The sequence below is a fragment of the Bombina bombina genome, chromosome 1, assembly GCF_027579735.1.
Source record: "Bombina bombina isolate aBomBom1 chromosome 1, aBomBom1.pri, whole genome shotgun sequence".
Classification (NCBI taxonomy): domain Eukaryota; kingdom Metazoa; phylum Chordata; class Amphibia; order Anura; family Bombinatoridae; genus Bombina; species Bombina bombina.
The window spans coordinates 375534473-375554211 of record NC_069499.1 but is presented as its reverse complement, the minus strand read 5'-3'; the positions used below and the strand labels follow the sequence as shown (position 1 = coordinate 375554211).

At 38.0% G+C, this 19739-nt stretch overlaps 1 protein-coding gene across 1 annotated transcript in view; it reads left to right on the top strand.

Moving 5' to 3' along the window:
- Positions 1 to 19739, top strand: part of LRP1B (LDL receptor related protein 1B) — a 2715774-nt gene that overhangs the window by 2695520 nt on the left and 515 nt on the right. The window contains exons 89-91 of the mRNA XM_053698264.1: positions 1909 to 1999; positions 3092 to 3236; positions 19094 to 19192. Coding sequence (XP_053554239.1) covers positions 1909 to 1999; positions 3092 to 3236; positions 19094 to 19192 — 335 coding nt within the window. The remainder of the gene's footprint in view (positions 1 to 1908; positions 2000 to 3091; positions 3237 to 19093; positions 19193 to 19739) is intronic.

The following is a 19739-nucleotide window of genomic DNA, read 5'->3' as shown; positions in this document are numbered from 1 at the left end:
CGTAGAAGAATGTCATTTTTTTCTTAAATACATATTTCTATATATTTATATATCTGTATATACCTATACCTATATATCTATTCCTATACATACAGCAACATGTATGTGTATTCCTATACATATATAGGTTTAGATATGTATTTTACATGAACAGTATCAGATATATAGAGAAATATATATTTAATAATAAAAAGTATGTTATTTTCTATTTGAAGAACATTTGAATGTATTACTTGTGTTTTTTAGTGCATCGTGTTTCACGATTTAGAGTTTAACCTGGTAGGGTTGGATTTGTGCACATTAAAACATACTGTAAAATATTCTAAATAATCCATAGAATATATCTATATATTTTACAGTATTTTTAATTTTTATTATTTTTAAATCTTTTATATGTAATGTCTGCATATGTATGTATGTCTGCATTGTTTTGAACTAATATTTCAATTCAATTTTATATTATCATTATAAGTACAGAATGCTTCTCAAAAATACTACTTGAGAGGAAGTCTAGAGCACCTTTGACTCAGTGCTTGAATATAGCCCACGGGAGATTTTCAGCACTTCCCCATAGAAGTCTTTTATGTCAGGGATTTAGTTTACCCCTGCTATCTGTCATCCTGATAGTAGCGAGCCCTAGACTTTCCCTTGAGTATTCTTCTGCCATTAATTCTCCTCAAGCTTAGAACTGTTAACTCCTGAAAACAACACACATTTTTTTTCATCTGTATTGATTTCTTAAATCAAATGTGCATTATTTATGACAACAACATTTTTAGTTTCAGGGTTTAGCAATTACATGAAAGGTTGAAGGCCCTGCATGCTGATTGTTCCCTGTTTATAATGTGTAGTGGTACTAATAGGTGATGTGTACTAAATATGTGTGTTATATCTCTTAGCAATTTATAAAAGTATTATCAGTATAGTGGAAATGTGTGTTTATTGAGCTAATGATTCTTGCTATTTTTATTAATGTAAAAGTGTTTATTATTAATTGATTAATTATACTTGATCAAACAGGAAGTGTCTGTATCTGTTTGGTTTTGTAGCTTCCTAATGTCATCCAATATGGCAGAAGTAAAATCATTATGTTTTTTACATGCAAAAAATCAATGTTCCTTTCGAAAACCTTTTAGTGTGCTCCCTAAAAAGTGTGAAAGTGTTATGTGGGGTTTCATCAGGTCCTTTTAGCTGTGGAATTTAAAAAATAGCCTTTTAAATGTAGTGGTTTTTTTTTTACTATTATTACTTTTATTGTTTTTATCATCATCATCTTAACATATAGAACCGCAAAATTCTGTAGTGCTGGCAAAATTCCATAGCACTGTTTTGAGAATTTGGATTGCGATCAGCAAACCGGTATGGGCAAATGTTAAGTATAAGATTATTTTTTAAATAATTGATAATAAAAAAAGTGCTGTCAATGACCAATGAAAAACCCGCCATATTGACATCAAAAAAATCTGCAGCCATTGACATGCTGATAATTATCAAACAATAGATTCTGATGAACCACATAGTTACCAAAGAGTATTAAAGGGACAGTAAATGTGAAGTATTTACACAATTAAATATAGTTTTAGGAAACGTCACTTTTCTGAAGCCATTTTTATTGAAATTTTGACCCCCTAAACTTTCACCTTTAAAACTGCCTCTGTTTTCCATTGAAAGCCCATCTATCATTGATGTATTGAAAAAAACAAATAGCATGGTTGTTTGCAAATCACAACCACATTGCTAGCACCATTTACTTTAGAATGTTAGCCCGGTCCTATTCTTCTTCACAGAGCCCTGGTCACACTAATAGGAAAATTATATATATATATATATATGTGTGTGTGTGTGTGTGTGTGTGTATGGAGGTTTCACATTCTTTTCTAATCATAACTATTTTTGTTCTCCTTACAGGGAATATTGCAATTGTTGTACCATTGGTATTATTGGTAACTCTCATAACAACTTTAGTAATTGGACTTCTACTTTGCAAAAGAAGACGGAGGTAATTTAAAATAATGTTTATACAAATAGATGAAATATTAGGTTAACATAAGCATTATGAGAATAAAGACTTTGCACACCACTCTGCTCTCAGTGTGTCACAGCCTTAAGTATTAGTACAACCGTAAACTAAAATATATCATTAAAAAATCATATATAGAAATTCAAGTGCATTTTGAATGAATGCAAATGTGCAGTATTGAGATTTAAATGTTAGAATAAATTTCCCTCCTTCTGTTTGTTCTGCAATTTTATTGTTTTTATGGAAGAACTGTTAACTTTTGAAGGTCAAATGTAAACTCTGAATATTTGAATATAGCATCAAAAAATATCAAATTTAATAATGATTCCCATAGACTTACAGAGAATCAAATTTTTTTGTAAAATCAAATGTATTTAACCAACATTTTTTTTAATTAGTTTAAAATTAACAATTATAGTAAAGTATTAATATCATATTTTAAAAATTAAATTTGTATGCACTGAAATGAGGGAGGTAAAATTTGAGCACATTTTTAGTATTATTATACTATATTGTACTATAATTGTACCAGTAAGTATTTTATCATGATCATGTTTATTTGTTCAATACATATAACATGTTAAAAATGTTATCCAAATAAGTATTATTTTGCATTAATCAAATATAATGGTCATATGAGATATAATATTAACGTATAACACCAGTTTATAAAAGATAAAAAAAATCAGTAATCATTTTTTATGCAAAACTTCAAATATACCTTGTATGAACACAGGTATTGGGTCATTGTGCTTTCACTTCTATTGTGTTCAGAATTATCCATTATGCCATCTGAAATGTATACAATTGTTTGTAAATAGCAGCTTTATCTTTATTTTGAACCTGCTATTTATGTTTCATTATGGCTTTATTCTCTGTAGAAAAGTTATGTAAACAAGAGCAAGCTGCAGAAATCCACCTTCCAGTCAGGATTAGGAGATTCCAGACCATTTGAAAGGGTGTTCCTGTACCACCTTTGAATAAATTGATCTCTGATCAGATGCTTGCTTGAGTACATTGTCAATTTAAGATGATAAGCTGCAAATAATTCAAAGACTTTTACTATTTTAGGGCAAAAACAATTAGAAGACAACCTATAATAAATGGCGGGATGAATGTGGAAATTGGAAATCCATCTTATAATATGTATGAGGTAAACCATGATCACAATGATGGGACACTTTTAGATCCAAATTTCATCATAGAGTTGGATAAGGTAATATTTCATTTAACATTATTTTGATCATAACTATTGTTTATTGATGACTAATAATTAATTCATTATTGTACTAAAACTTTCTTTCATATGTAGGAAAAGCTTACATATATTTCTACAATCAAACCATAGAGAATAACTTATTTATATAACTATGTATGTTATTACAGGCAAAAACATTTTTTAATACAAGGGCCTCGATCCGATATACAGCGTCGCCCGCAGAAGCCGGCGACGCCAAAATTTGCGCGGGTTTGGTATCCTATATATGGCATAACCTAGAAGTGACGCTTGGATATTTCTGCCTTCGCCTGTAGTGTTATGGGCCATAGGCAGGTATACCAAACCCGCGCAGTTTGGTATCCAATATACAGCGTAAGGACTTACGTGGCGAAAATGGAGAAATCTTACTCCATTTTCACCTCACCACAAAATGCAGCCGTAGTAAGCCTTACGCTGTCTATTGGAGCCACGTAACTCCCTAAACTACCTGCCAAATAAAACCTAACATCTAATGCATGCGCAATGTCTATCTACCTGTCAACCGCGATCCCCCGCCGCAATCCCTAATAAAGTATTTAACCCCTAAACCGCCGCTCCCGGACCCCACCGCCACCTACATTAAAAGTATAACCCCCTAATGTGATCCCCCTACACCGTCGCCAGCTACATTACATACCCCCTAATGTGAGCCCCTTACACCGCCGCCATCTACATTACCTACCACCTAATGTGAGCCCCTTACACCGCCGCCATCTATATTACCTACCCCCTAATGTGAGCTCCTACCCCACCGCCAGCTATATTAAAATTATTAATACCTAATTTAATCCCCCTACACCGCCGCCAGCTATATTAAATACATTAACCCCTAATTTAATCCCCCTACCCCGCCGCCAGCTATATTAAATACATTAACCCCTAATTTAATCCCCCTACCCCACCGCCAGCTATATTAAATACATTCACCCCTAATTTAATCCCCCTACCCCGCCGCCAGCTATATTAAATACATTAACCCCTAATTTAATCCCCATACACCGCCTCCAGCTGTATTAATTACATTAACCCCTAATTTAATCCCCCTACACCGCCGCCAGCTATATTAAATACATTAACCCCTAATCTAATCCCCCTAAAGTAATCACCTCTATTACCAGCCCTTAAAAGGGCCTTTTGCGTGACATTGCCCCAAAGTAACAGCTCTATTGCCAGCCCTTAAAAGGGCTTTTTGCGGGGCATGCCCCAAAGAAATCAGCTCTTTTACCAGCCCTTAAAAGGGCTTTTTTTGTTGCATTGTCACAAAGAAATCAGCTCTTTTGCCTATAATCTAAATCCCCCTACACCGCCACCACCTATAATAAATGTATTACCCCCTAATTTAATCCCCCTACACTGCCGCCACCTATATTAAATAGATTACCCCCTAATCTAATCCCCCTACACTGCCGCCACCTATATTAAATAGATTAACCCCTAATCTAATCCCCCTACACCGCCGCCACCTATATTAAATAGATTAACCCTAATTATATTAGGGTTAATATAGTTAATATAGTTATTATATTATATATATTAACAATATTAACCCTAATTATATTAGGGTTAATATAGTTAATATCGTTATTATATTATATATATATATATATTAAGTATAATAACCCTATCTAACTCTAACATCCCTAACTAAATTCTTATTAAAATAAATCTAATTAATATTACTATTATTAATTAAAATATTCCTATTCAAATCTAAATACTTACCTATAAAATAAACCCTAAGATAGATACAATGTAATTAATAATTACATTGTAGCTATTTTAGGGTTTATATTTATTTTACAGGTAACTTGGTATTTATTTTAACTAGGTACAATAGCTATTAAATAGTTAATAACTATTTAATAGCTACCTAGTTAAAATAATTACCAATTTACCTGTAAAATAAATCCTAACCTAAGTTACAAATACACCTACACTATCAATAAATTAAATAAACTACAAATATCTAAACTAAAATACAATTAACTAAACTAAACTAAATTAAAAAACCCCCACTAAATTACAAAAAATAAAAAAGATTATAAGATTTTTAAGCTAATTACACCTATTCTAAGCCCCCTAATAAAATAATAAAGCCCCCCAAAATAAAAAAAATTCCCTACCCTATTCTAAATTAAAAAAGTTAACAGCTCTATTACTTTACCAGCCCTTAAAAGGGCCTTTTGCGGGACATGCCTCAAAGAAATCAGCTCTTTTGCCTGTAAAAAAAACACACAATACCACCCCCCAACATTACAACCCACCACCCACATACCCCTATTCTAAACCCACCCAAACCCCCCTTAAAAAAACCTAACACCACCCCCCTGAAGATCTCTCTACCTTGTCTTCACCCAGCCGGGCAGAACTCTTCATCCGATCCGGGCGATGTCTTCAATCAAGCGGCAGAGAAGAAGTCTTCCATCCTGGCGATGTCTTCAATCAAGCGGCAGAGAAGAAGTCTTCCATCCAGGCGATGTCTTCCATCAAGCGGCAAAGAAGAGGTCCTCCATCGGGGCCAAGTTTTCTTCCAAGCGGCATCTTCAATCTTCTTTCTTCGCTCCTCCGACATAGAACATCCATCCGGCACGATGACTTCCCTACAAATGAGGTTCCTTTAAATGACGTCATCCAAGATGGCGTCCGTCGAATTCCGATTGGCTGATAGGATCAGATTCAAGTTCAATCCAATTGGCTGATTGGTTCACTATAAGTAAACTTTTTTGCGAGTGTCTGGTAACACTCATATTACAAATTGAAAAGAAAAAAGTTTTCACTCAGACGCTAACCCGACGCGTGCAAAAAGGCAAAGTTAGAATATCACAATTGCGTTAAAATATCCCCCCCGTAGATTTCAAAACTAACACCCTAATCATGCACAAACCCAATCACATTTTCTCAAGAGTACTTACCTGTTATGGAAATATAAATATTTAATATTTCACATTCCAATATTCTTCACATAGAAGTATATGTTCTATTTATTCAAAAATACATATTTCTATTTATATATCTGATGTTTTTTGGTAAAATATATATCTATACCTATTTATTTAATAAAGTTTTATACTGTGTATTTACTGTAAATATTTGACATGTCAATGTTCTGCACATGTTTTTTTAAATAGATATTCCTATATACTGTTAGTGATGTCGCGAACAGTTCTGCTGCGAATAGTTTGCAGCGAACATAGCATGTTCGCGTTCGCAGCGGACGGCGAACATATGCGATGTTCGATCCGCCCCCTATTCGTCATCATTGAGTAAACTTTGACCCTGTAGCTCACAGTCACAAGACACATTCCAGCCAATCAGCAGCAGACACTCCCTCCCCGACCCTCCCACCTCCTGGACAGCATCCATTTTAGATTCATTCGGAGCCTGCATTCTTAGTGAGAGGAGGGACAGTTTAGCTGCTGCTGATTTAATAGGGAAATCGAGAGCTAGGCTAGTGTATTCAGTGTCCACTACAGTCCTGAAGGACTCATCTGATCTCTGCTGTAAGGACAGCACCCCAAAAAGCCCTTTTTAGGGCTAGAACATCAGTCTGCTTTTTTTTTTTTAGTCCCTGAGTAATCTAATTGTAGCCTGCCTGCCAGCTCAGGCTCACAGCGTATACTGTGCCCACTTGCCCAGTGCCACCACTCATATCTGGTGTAACAGTAGTGTACATTTAAAAAAAACAAAAATCTTTTCTTAATTTGAAATGACAAACACAAACGGCTAGATTTAGAGTTGGGCGGTAGCCGTCAAAACCAGCGTTAGAGGCTACTAACGCTGGTTTTTAGCGCCCTCTGGTATTTGGAGCCAGTCATTAAAGGGTCTAACGCTCTTTTTCCAGCCGCGACTTTTCCATACCGCAGATCCCCTTACGTCATTTGCGTATCCTATCTTTTCAATGGGATCTTTCTAACGCTGGTATTTAGAGTCGTGGCTGAAGTGAGCGTTAGACCCTTTAATGACTTGCTCCAAATACCAGAGGGCGGTAAAAACCAGCGTTAGGAGCCTCTAACGCTGGTTTTGACGGCTACCGCCCAACTCTAAATCTAGCCATTTGTGTTTACCACCTCAAATGGAAGCTTATTCCATGAGTCCACCACCCTTTCTGTAACAAAATGCTTCCTCAAATTTCTACTAAATCTGCTAACCTCTAATTTTAGATTGTGACCCCTTGTTTTGGCATTTATTTTTTTGTGAAAAATGCTTTCAGCTTTTATGTTATTAAGTCCTTTTATATATTTGAAGGTTTCTATCATATCATTTCTCTTCTATACATATTTAGATCATAGAGTCTTCCTCTGTATCTTTTATATTTTAGACCATGTACTATTTTAGTAGCCCTCCATTGGACAGCTTCTAGTTTATTTATATCTTTCTGAAGATATGGTCTCCAAAACTGTACACAGCATTCCAGATTTGGCCTAACTAATGATCTGTAATGTGGCATAAGAACCTTGCTATTTCTGCTACTAATGCCTCTTCCATTGCAACCAAGTATTTGACTGGCCTTACTGGCTGCACTGCTGCATTGTAATTTTAAATTATCTGTAATAATAATTCCCAAGTCCCTTTCTTCTTTAGTTACAGTCAGTAATGTGCCATTGAGATTATAATTGGCCTTTGGGTTTTTGGATCCTATATGCATATTTTTGCTCTTGTTAATAATACATTTTAGATCCCATTTATTTGACCAGTCCTCTAGTTTTTTAATATCACTGTTCATTTAAGCAACCCCTCTTGAAACATCTACCCTGTTACAAATTTTTGTATCATCAGCAAACAAGAAAACCTTCCCCTTAAGCCCACTTCCAATATCACTTATGAACATGTTAAACAAAACAGGCCGAAGAACTGACCCTTGGGGAACACCACTAGTAACTGACGCCTCATTTGAATGTACTCCATTAATTGAAACCCTCTGTCTTCTATCTTTAAGCCAGCATTCTACCCATTTAACAATCTTAGCATCTATTCCAAGGCAATACATTTTGTGAATACATTTGTTGTGTGGGATGGTGTCATATGCTTTGCTAAAGTCTAGATATGTAACATCTATGGCTCATCTTCTGTGCAAGATTGCTATTGCAAATTGCACAAGCAAATTATGAAACAGTGGTCTGCTTCACTGTTTCTTACCTCAGGGTAGTAATCTTAAAACATACTGAACTTAATTGCATGGAATGATTGTCCAGTCCCACTATCACATGGTTCAGTGAGAACAGGAGGGGGAGCTTTTATTCTTGTGCAAAAGTAAAATGTCAGATGATGCCTACCTTTCTGGGTTCCATTACCACAAATCACGTTTTTTATTGACTATAGCAGCAGGATGGGATTCTGTTACCTCCCTTTATGATAATAATTAAAAGGACATTAATCACTTCTTGCTTTTATGTAAAATTGTGCTGTCCCATTATTTGTAAGAGACCAGAAAAGCTAATTCTGTAACCTACAAATGCTGCAAACAAATTACCTGCTTTAGGAAATTTGAAGTTTTGTGAAAACCTAGGTTACATATTTTTATTTCTATATCTTCTATACATGACCTCTTTGTCTCCCGCTCGCTTAACCTTCTGGCCCTAACAGAAACCTGGCTCTCTTCCCTAGACACAGCATCCACTGCTGCTCTGTCACATGGGGAGCTCCACTTCAGCCAAACTCCTAGGTCTGGTAATAGACAAGGAGGTGGTGAAGGTATTTTTACTTTCCTCTCGTTGCACCATTCAACAAATACAACCCATCTCTTCCCTAACATTTTCCTCATTCGAAACCCACATGATTCGTTTATTTTCTCCTGTCTCTATACGTGTTGCAGTCATACACCCCTGCCCTCCTTCTTGGTGACTTCAACATCCGTCTTGACAATCCCACTGCCTCTTCTGCAAAACAACTTCTGCAACTCACTTCCTCTTTCCATTTGTCACAATGTACTGATTCTCTCACTCATAAAGAGGGTCACTCCCTTAACCTGATCTTTAGCTATCAATGCACTATTTCATATTTCACAAACTCGTGTTTTCTTCATTCTGACCACCATCTCCTCACTTGCAATGTATCATTCCTCCCTACAACTCTCCCTCCTTCTACTCCTCACACCAAACTTCGCAGAAGCATTATGTCATTATATCAGCAACAGCTTGCTAATTCCCTCAAACCTCTCCTCTCATCCTTCTCCTCCTTTTCCTGCCCTGACCAATCTATCTGCCACTATAATTCCACCCTTAAATCTGTCCTTGACAATCTGGCCCCTCTTGCTATAGCTCAGAAATCACACACTCATCCTCAGCCCTGGCATACTCCTCTGACACGATACCTATGCAGATGTTCCCATACTGCTGAGTGGCACTGGAGAAAATTTCAGAGTTCAGCTGATTTTCTTCATTACAAATTCATCTTGAACTCCTAATCTATAATACATTACTTCTCTACTCTTATCTCTACTCTTCCTTCAAACATCTGTTCTCCAAATTCAATACTCTTCTCCGCCCAACCCCACCTACTAATACAATTTATCTTTCAGCTCAAGACTTTGCCAGCCACTTCAATAACAAAATCGACTCCCTCAGAAATAAAATCAGCTCTCAACATACTTCCATTCTCTCACCCCCTCAAATGCTTGCAATCAACCACAACCCACATAGCCATAAACTTAACTTTCTCCCCTGTTACTGAGGAAGACATTTCTACACTTATACTGCGCTCTCACCTCACTACCTGTCCCCTTGACCCTATCCCCTTCCCTTTAAACCCAAAACGTCTGTTCTCCACTTTCAATACTCTTCTCCGCCCACCCCCACCTACTAATACAACTTCTCTGCCAGCTCAAGACTTTGCCAGCCACTTCAATAACAAAATTGACTCCATCAGAAATGAAATCAGCTCTCAACATACTTCCATTCTCTCACCCCCTCAAATGCTCGCAATCAACCACAAACCACAAAGCCATAAATGTAGCTTTCTCCCCTGTTACTGAGGAAGAAATTTCTACACTTATACTGTGCTCTCACCTCCCTACCTGTCCCCTTGACCCTATCCTCTCACATCTACTCCCCTCCCTCTCTTCTACCCTTACCCTTATACTCACACACATTTTCAACCTCTCCCTCAGCACCGGTATATTTCCCTCATCTCTTAAACATGCACTGGTCACACCTATCCTCAAAAAAACCTTCCCTTGATCCAACCTCCCCATTAGACTACCGCCCTATTTCTCTCCTCCCTCTTGCCTCAAAGCTTCTAGAAAAGCTAGTATATGCATGCCTATCCCATTTCCTTACATTAAACTCCCTCCTTGACCCACTGCCATCTGGATTTCGTCCCCATCACTCCACAGAGACAGCAATCATTAAAGTTACCAATGACCTACTTACAGCAAAATCAAAAGGCCACTTGTCTCTGCTTAACTTCCTTGATCTGTCTGCAGCCTTTGATACTGTTGACCACCCTCTTTTGCTCCAAACCCTCCAATCATTCTGCATTTGTGACACAGCCCTCTCATGGTCTCTTCCTACCTGTGAAACTGTACCTTTAGTGTAGCCTTCACTGGGGCCTCCTCTGCTCCATCACCACTTTCTGTCGGGGGAACCGCAAGGCTCTGTCCTCGGTCCTTTTCTCTTCTCAATCTACATGACATCACTAGGTTCCCTAATTACTGTAAGTCCCATGGTTTCCAATATCATTTGTATGCCAATGACACCCAAATATACTTCTCTGCACCAGACCTAACTCCATCATTACCCCTATCCCGCATGCCCGATGTCTTGGGGTTACATTTGACTCAGATCTTTCTTTCACTCCTCACATTCAGTCCTTGGCTAAAGTCTGCCACTTCCACCTTAAAAACATCTCTAAAATTAGTCATTTCCTTACACAAGACACAACTAAGATTTTAATCCACTCTCTGATCCGTTCCCACCTCGATTACTGCAACTGTCCACTCTGGTCTCCCCAGCTGCCACCTAGCTTTTTACAATCCATAATGAATGTCTCTGCCAGGCTCATCTTCCTTACACATCGCTCTTCATCTGCTGCACCTCTCTGCCAATCCCTTCACTGGCTTCCTCTTGCCTCTAGGATTAAGCACTAAATTCTCACTCTGACATACAAAGCCCTCAATTGTACTGTTCCCCCTATATCTCAGACCTTGTCTCCCCTCCCCTTCCCTCTACTCATGACCTCCTACTCTCCTCCTCTCTTGCTACCACCTCACACTCCCATTTACAGGACTTCTCCAGACTGGCTCCCATCTTGCTCCACAAGACTCTCCCTTAGTTTTTAAAGCTTCAAGCTTTCCCTAAAGACCCTACTGTTCAGGGATGCTGTCAGGGTTTCATCTTGTGTCATACTGTACCTTTAAGAAAGTGTACTCACCAGCCCTATTTAAGGCACCTCCCAACAGAACTCATTGCTGATGCAATTCAGAAGGCTTTGTCTGCCATCCCGCCTTCTAATAAATGTAAAAGGTCTTTTAAAACTTCTCATAAAGTTGATGAGATTTCAAATGTCCGACAACATACTGAATTATCCTCCTCTGACGAGTATCTATCTTATTCAGAAGATCCTTCCTCAGATATTGACACTGACAAATCTACTTATTTATTTCAAATGGAGTATATTTGTTCTTTGTTAAAAGAAGTGTTAATTACATTGGATATTGAGGAAACTAGTCCTCTTGATGTTAAAATTAGTACATGTTTAAATTCTGTTTATAAACCTCCTGTGGTTACTTCAAAGGTTTTTCCAGTTCCTGATGCTATTTCTGATAGGATTTCTAAGGAATGGAATAGGCCTGGTACTTCTTTTATTCCTTCTTAAAGGTTTAAAAATTGTATCCTTTGCCAGCAGTTAGATTGGAGTTCTGGGAAAAGATCCCCAAAGTTGATGAGGCTATTTCTACTCTTGCTAAATGTACTACTATTCCTATGGAAGATAGTACTTAATTTAAAGATCCTTTAGATAGGAAATTTGAATCCTATCTATGGAAAGCCTATTTATATTCTGGTCATCTGCTCAGGCCTGCAATTTCTTTGGCTGATGTTGCAGCTGCATCAATTTTTTGGTTGGAAAGTTTAGTGCAACAGGAAACAGATACTGATTTGTCTAGCATTGTTTGCTTGCTTCAACATGCTAATCATTTTATTTGTGATGCCATTTTTGACATCGTCAAAATTGATGTTGAATTTATTTCTTTAGCCATTTTAGCTAGGAGAGCTTTGTGTCTTAAATCTTGGAATGCTGACATGGTATCTAAGTCTAGATTACTATCTCTTTCTTTCCAAGGTAATAAGTTATTTGGTTCTCAGTTGGATTCAAATATTTCAACTGTCACTGTGTGGAAGAGAGTTTTTTTGCCTCAGGATGAAAGACCTAAGGGTAAATCTAAAGCTTCTAACCGTTTTCGTTCCTTTCGACAAAATAAGGAACATAAACCTAATTCTTCCCCCAAAGAATCTGGTTCCAATTTGAAACCTTCTTCAAGTTGGAGTAAATCCAAACCATTTAAGAAATCAAAGCCAGTCCCTAAATCTGCATGAAGGTGTGGCCTTCATTCTAGCTCAGCAGATTAAGATTCTTCCAAAAAATTTGGGCAGATTCTGTCCAAAATCAATGGATTCAGAGTATTGTCTCTCAAAGGTACCAAATAGGAGTAAGACCTCCTGTGACTAGATTTTTTCTCTCACGCATCCCAGCAAATCCAGTAAAGACTCAGGCTTTCCTGAAGTGTGTTTCAGACCTGGAGCGTTCAGGGGTAATCATACCAGTTCCGTTTCAGGAACAGGGTCTGGGGTTTATTCAAATCTATTCATTGTCCCAAAGAAAGAAAATTCATTCAGGCTAGTTCTGGATCTGGACATTTTGAATCGTTATTTAAGAGTACCAACATTAAAAATGGTGACTATAAGGACTATTCTGCCTTTTGTTCAGCAAGGGCATTATATGTCCGCAATAGACTTACAAGATGCATATCTTCATATTCCGATTCATCCAGATCATTATCAGATTCGGAGATTCTCTTTTCTAGACAAGCATTACCAATTTGTCGCTCTTCCATTTGGCCTAGCGACTGCTCCAAGAATCTTAGTTATCGGTTCCCTATTCTCTGTAATCAGAGAATGGGGTATTGCGGTTTTTGCTTATTTGGACGATATCTTGGTACTAGCTCAGTCTTTACATTCTGCAGAATCTCACACGAATCAACTAGTGTTGTTTCTTCAAAGACATGGTTGGAGGATCAATTTACCAAAAAGTTCTTTGATTCCTCAGACAAGTGTCACCTTTTTAGGTTTCCAGATAGATTCAGTGTCCATGACTCTTTGTATGCTGAACCAGTGGTGCAGGGATTATACAAATATATCATAATTAATATCCTTAAAGCCCAATGTTCAACTATCTCTGACTTGGTGATTAGATCACCATTGTATAGTTCTAGGGGGCTCTTTTGTTCGTCCAACCTGGACTGTAATCACAACAGATGCAAGTCCTTCAGGTTGGGGAGCTGTCTGGGGATCTCTGACAGCACAAGGGGTTTGGAAATCTCAAGAGGCGAGATTACCAATACATATTTTGGAACTCCATGCGATATTCAGGGCTCTTCAGGTTTGGCCTCTGTTGGCCTCTGTTGGCCTCTGTTGAGAGAACCGTTCATTTGTTTTCAGACAGACAATATCACAACTGTGGCATATGTTAATCATCAGGGTGGGACTCACAGTCCCCAAATTATGAAAGAAGTATCTCGGATACTTGCTTGGGCGGAATCCAGCTCCTGTCTATTTCTCCAACATTGGTATGTCCGGTCCACGGCGTCATCCTTACTTGTGGGATATTCTCTTCCCCAACAGGAAATGGCAAAGAGTCCCAGCAAAGCTGGTTACATGATCCCTCCTAGGCTCCGCCCACCCCAGTCATTCTCTTTGCCGTTGCACAGGCAACATCTCCACGGAGATGGTTAAGAGTTTTTTTGGTGTTTAAATGTAGTTTTTATTCTTCTATCAAGTGTTTGTTATTTTAAAATAGTGCTGGTATGTACTATTTACTCTGAAACAGAAAAAGGATGAAGATTTCTGTTTGTAAGAGGAAGATGATTTTAGCAGACAGTTACTAAAATCGATTGCTGTTTCCACACAGGACTGTTGAGATGAAGTAACTTCAGTTGGGGGAAACAGTTAGCAGACCTTTCTGCTTAAGGTATGACTAGCCATATTTCTAACAAGACCATGTAATGCTGGAAGGCTGTCATTTCCCCTCATGGGGACCGGTAAGCCATTTTCTTAAGTTAAACATAAAAGAATAAAGGGCTTCAAAAAGGGCTTAAAAAACTGGTAGACATTTTTCTGGGCTAAAACGATTGCTTTACTAGGCATATTATGCAGATTCTAACTAATAATGGTTATTATAATCTTGGGGATTGTTTAGAAAAACCTTTTTCAGATGGGGGCCTTTTCTAGTTATAGACAGAGCCTCATTTTCGCGCCACTAATGCGCAGTTGTTTTTGGAGAGCAAGGCATGCAGATGCATGTGTGAGGAGCTAAAAATAACTGAAAAAGCTTATAGAAGGCATCATTTGGTATCGTATTCCCCTCTGGGCTTGGTTGGGTCTCAGCAAAGCATATAGCTGGGACTGTATAGGGGTTAAATGTAAAAACGGCTCCGGTTCCGTTATTTTAAGGGTTAAAGCTCTGAAATTTGGTGTGCAATACTTTTAAGGCTTTAAGACACTGTGGTGAAATTTTGGTGAATTTTGAACGGAGGATCACTCCTGCCACTTGTCTGCGATCCACATCCCAGGAGTGGAAAATTGGGAAGCGGATTTTCTGAGTCGTCAGACATTCCATCCGGGGGAGTGGGAACTCCATCCGGAAATCTTTGCCCAAATAACTCAATTATGGGGCATTCCAGACATGGATCTGATGGCGTCTCGTCAGAACTTCAAGGTTCCTTGCTACGGGTCCAGATCCAGGGATCCCAAGGCGACTCTAGTAGATGCACTAGTAGCACCTTGGACCTTCAACCTAGCTTATGTATTCCCACCGTTTCCTCTCATTCCCAGGCTGGTAGCCAGGATCAATCAGGAGAGGGCCTCGGTGATCTTGATAGCTCCCGCGTGGCCACGCAGGACTTGGTATGCAGACCTGGTGAATATGTCATTGGCTCCACCATGGAAGCTACCTTTGAGACAGGACCTTCTTGTTCAGGGTCCATTCGAACATCCGAATCTGGTTTCCCTCCAACTGACGGCTTGGAGATTAAACGCTTGATTTTATCAAAGCGTGGGTTTTCAGATTCTGTAATAGATACTCTGATTCAGGCTAGAAAGCCTGTAACTAGAAAAATCTACCATAAAATATGGAAAAAATATATCTGTTGGTGTGAATCTAAAGGATTCCCATGGAACAAGATAAATATTCCTAAGATTATATCCTTTCTACAAGAAGGTTTGGAGAAAGGATTATCTGCAAGTTCTCTGAAGGGACAGATCTCTGCTTTATCTGTTTTACTTCACAAAAGACTGGCAGCCGTGCCAGATGTTCAAGCATTTGTTCAGGCTCTGGTTAGGATCAAGCCTGTTTACAGACCTTTGACTCCTCCCTGGAGTCTAAATCTAGTTCTTTCAGTTCTTCAAAGGGTTCCGTTTGAACCCTTACATTCCGTAGATATTAAGTTACTATCTTGGAAAGTTTTGTTTTTGGTTGCAATTTCTTCTGCTAGAAGAGTTTCAGAGTTATCTGCTCTGCAGTGTTCTCCGCCCTATCTGGTGTTCCATGCAGATAAGGTGGTTTTGCGTACTAAGCCTGGTTTTCTTCCGAAAGTTGTTTCCAAGTTGTACCCTCTTTGTGTCCGAATCCAGTTTCAAAGAAGGAACGTTTGTTACACAATTTGGACGTAGTCCGTGCTCTAAAATTCTATTTAGAGGCTACTAAAGATTTCAGACAAACATCTTCCTTGTTTGTTGTTTATTCTGGTAAAAGGAGAGGTCAGAAAGCGACTTCTACCTCTCTTTCCTTTTGGCTTAAAAGCATTATCCGATTGGCTTATGAGACTGCCGGACGGCAGCCTCCTGAAAGAATCACAGCTCACTCCACTAGGGCTGTGGCTTCCACCTGGGCCTTCAAGAACGAGGCTTCTGTTGACCAGATATGTAAGGCAGCGACTTGGTCTTCACTGCACACTTTTGCCAAATTTTACAAATTTGATACTTTTGCTTCTTCGGAGGCTATTTTTGGGAGAAAGGTTTTGCAAGCCGTGGTGCCTTCCATTTAGGTGACCTGATTTGCTCCCTCCCTTCATCCGTGTCCTAAAGCTTTGGTATTGGTTCCCACAAGTAAGGATGACGCCGTGGACCGGACACACCAATGTTGGAGAAAACAGAATTTATGCTTACCTGATAAATTACTTTCTCCAACGGTGTGTCCGGTCCACGGCCCGCCCTGTTTTTTTAATCAGGTCTGATGAATTATTTTCTCTAACTACAGTCACCACGGTATCATATGGTTTCTCCTATATATATTTCCTCCTGTCCGTCGGTCGAATGAATGGGGTGGGCGGAGCCTAGGAGGGATCATGTGACCAGCTTTGCTGGGACTCTTTGCCATTTCCTGTTGGGGAAGAGAATATCCCACAAGTAAGGATGACGCCGTGGACCGGACACACCGTTGGAGAAAGTAATTTATCAGGTAAGCATAAATTCTGTTTTTCTGCGGTTCATATCCCAGGTATAGACAATTAAAAAGTGGATCATCTGAGCCGTCAGACTTTACATCCGGGGGAGTGGTACCTCTATCCGGATGTGTTTTCTCAGATTGTTCAGATGTGGGGTCTTCCAGAAATAGATCTGATGGCTTCTCATGTAAACAAGAAACTCCCAGGTACCTGTCAAGGTACAGGGATCCTCAGGCGGAAGCAGTGGATGCATTAACAGTTCCTTGTTGTTACCAACCTGCTTATATTTTCCTGCCTCTTCTTCTTCCAAGAGTGATATCCAAAATCATCATGGAACAATTGTTTGTGTTGCTGGTAGCTCCAGCAGGGCCTCACAGGTTTTGGTATGGGGATCTTGTTCGAATGTCCAGTTGCCAACCTTGGCCACTTCCATTAAGGCTAGACCTTCTGTCTCAAGGTCCGTTTTTCCATCAGGATCTCAAATCATAAATTCGAAGGGAAATTGAACACCTAGTGCTTAGTCATAGAGGTTTCTCTGACTCAGTGATTAATACTATGTTACAGGCTTGTAAATCTGTTTCTAGGAAGATTTATTATTGAGCTTGGAAGATTTATATTTCATGGTGTTCGTATAAATTCTCTTGGCATTCTTTTTAGAATTCCTAGAATTTTACAGTTTCTTCAGGATGCTAAACTTCCTGATATTCACTGTTTTGTACAGGCTTTGTTCCGTATCAAGCCTGTCATTAAATCAATCTCTCCTCCTTGGAGTCTTAATTTGGTTTTGAAGGCTTTACAGGCTCCTCCGTTTGAGCCTATGCATTCTTTGGACATTAAACTACTTTCTTGGAAAGTGTTGTTCCTTTTGGCCATCTCTTCTGCTAGAAGAGTTTCTGAGTTATCTGCTCTTTCTTGTGAATCTCCTTTTCTGATTTTTCATCAGGATAAGGCGGTTTTGCAGACTTCTTTTAAATTCTTACCTAAGGTTGTGAATTCTAACAACATTAATAGAGAAATTGTTGTCCCTTCTTTGTGTCCTAATCCTAAGAATTCTTTGGAGAGATACTTACATTCTTTGGATGTGGTAAGAGCTTTGAAGTATTATGTTGAAGCTACTAAAAATTTTCAGAAGACTTCTAGTCTATTTGTTATCTTTTCTGGTTCTAGGAAAGGTCAGAAGGCTTCTGCCATTTCCTTGGCATCTTAGTTAAAGCTTTTGATTCATCAGGCTTATTTGGAGTCGGGTCAAGCCCCGCCTCAGAGAATTACAGCTCATTCTACTAGATCAATCTCCACTTTGTGGGCTTTTAAGAATGAAGCTTCAGTTGATCAGATTTGCAAAGCAGCAACTTGGTCTTCTTTGCATACATTTACAAAATTCTACCGCTTTGATGTATATTTGCTTCTTCGGAAGCAGTTTTTGGTAGAAAAGTTCTTCAGGCAGCTGTTTCAGTTTCATTCTTCTGCTTATGTTTTTTTCTGTCTTTTATGAGGAAAATCGTATTTATTTTTTTTGGTTGTGGATTTAATTTTTTCAGCGGAAAATGGCTGTTTTTATTTTATCCCTCCCTCCCTCCCTAGTGACTCTTGTGTGGAGTTCCACATCTTGGGTATTGCCATCCCATATGTCACTAGCTCATGGACTCTTGCCAATTACATGAAAGAAAACATAATTTAAGTAAGAACTTACCTGATAAATTAATTTCTTTCATATTGGGAAGAGTCCATGAGGCCCACCCTTTTTTTGGTGGTTATGATTTTTTGTATAAAGCACAATTATTTCCAAATTCCTTTGTTGATGCTTTTTACTCCTTTCTTTATTACCCCACTACTTGACTATTTGTTATACTGAATTGTGGGTGTGGTGAGGGGTGTATTTATAGGTATTTTGAGGTTTGGGAAACTTTGCCCCTCCTGGTAGGATTGTATATCCCATACGTCACTAGCTCATGGACTCTTGTCAATATGAAATAAATGAATTTATCAAGTAAGTTCTTACATAAATTATGTTTTTATTAATTCTATTGTAAAGCATTATTAATCTCTAATAAATAATATGTTAAAACTATTGTAATGATATAATAGTAGACTTACAACATTTAGCAACCTTCTCTTTCAGAACATTCAAGTAATAATAATAATATTGTTTATCTATATACAGTCTAGGTTCATAGGGGGTGGGCCTACAGCATATAAAATAGCCCACACTGCACCGCCTATCTACATAAATTCTGAGTTGAAAGGACCGCTAGCTCCTGGGGTGAGAATTAAATCACCTATCATAAAAACACATTTCATTGCATTTATGTATTGTTTACATATATCTTCTACAACAAAAAATATCCATCTTAAGTATTCCATTTATTGTGTCGTGTAAAAAAAAATTCACCCAAAATTGAAATATTTTATATTTGTCATGTTTCATGTTATGCATGTTTTATTATCTAAATGTATGTGATTTTTAATTATAATGTTTTCTTTATAAATACTTATGTTGTACATATTGAGCTTGGTGATATAAAAAATATTTTTTCAAGAGAAATCACATAGTTATTCTCATTGATACTCTCTATAATAAATTCTATGTGGTTTTAATTAATATTTAGCTATAGTGTATGTAGCACTGTTGTAAAACTGCTGTCATATAGTGCTGCAGACAGGTTGACATTCATGCACTTACCTTCATTCTTTTTAACAAAGGATAACAAGAAAATAAAGAAAATTTGATAATATAAGTACATTGGAAAAGTTGTTTAAAATTCTATGTTCTATCTGAATCATCAAAAATTTCTCGAAATTATAAGTTA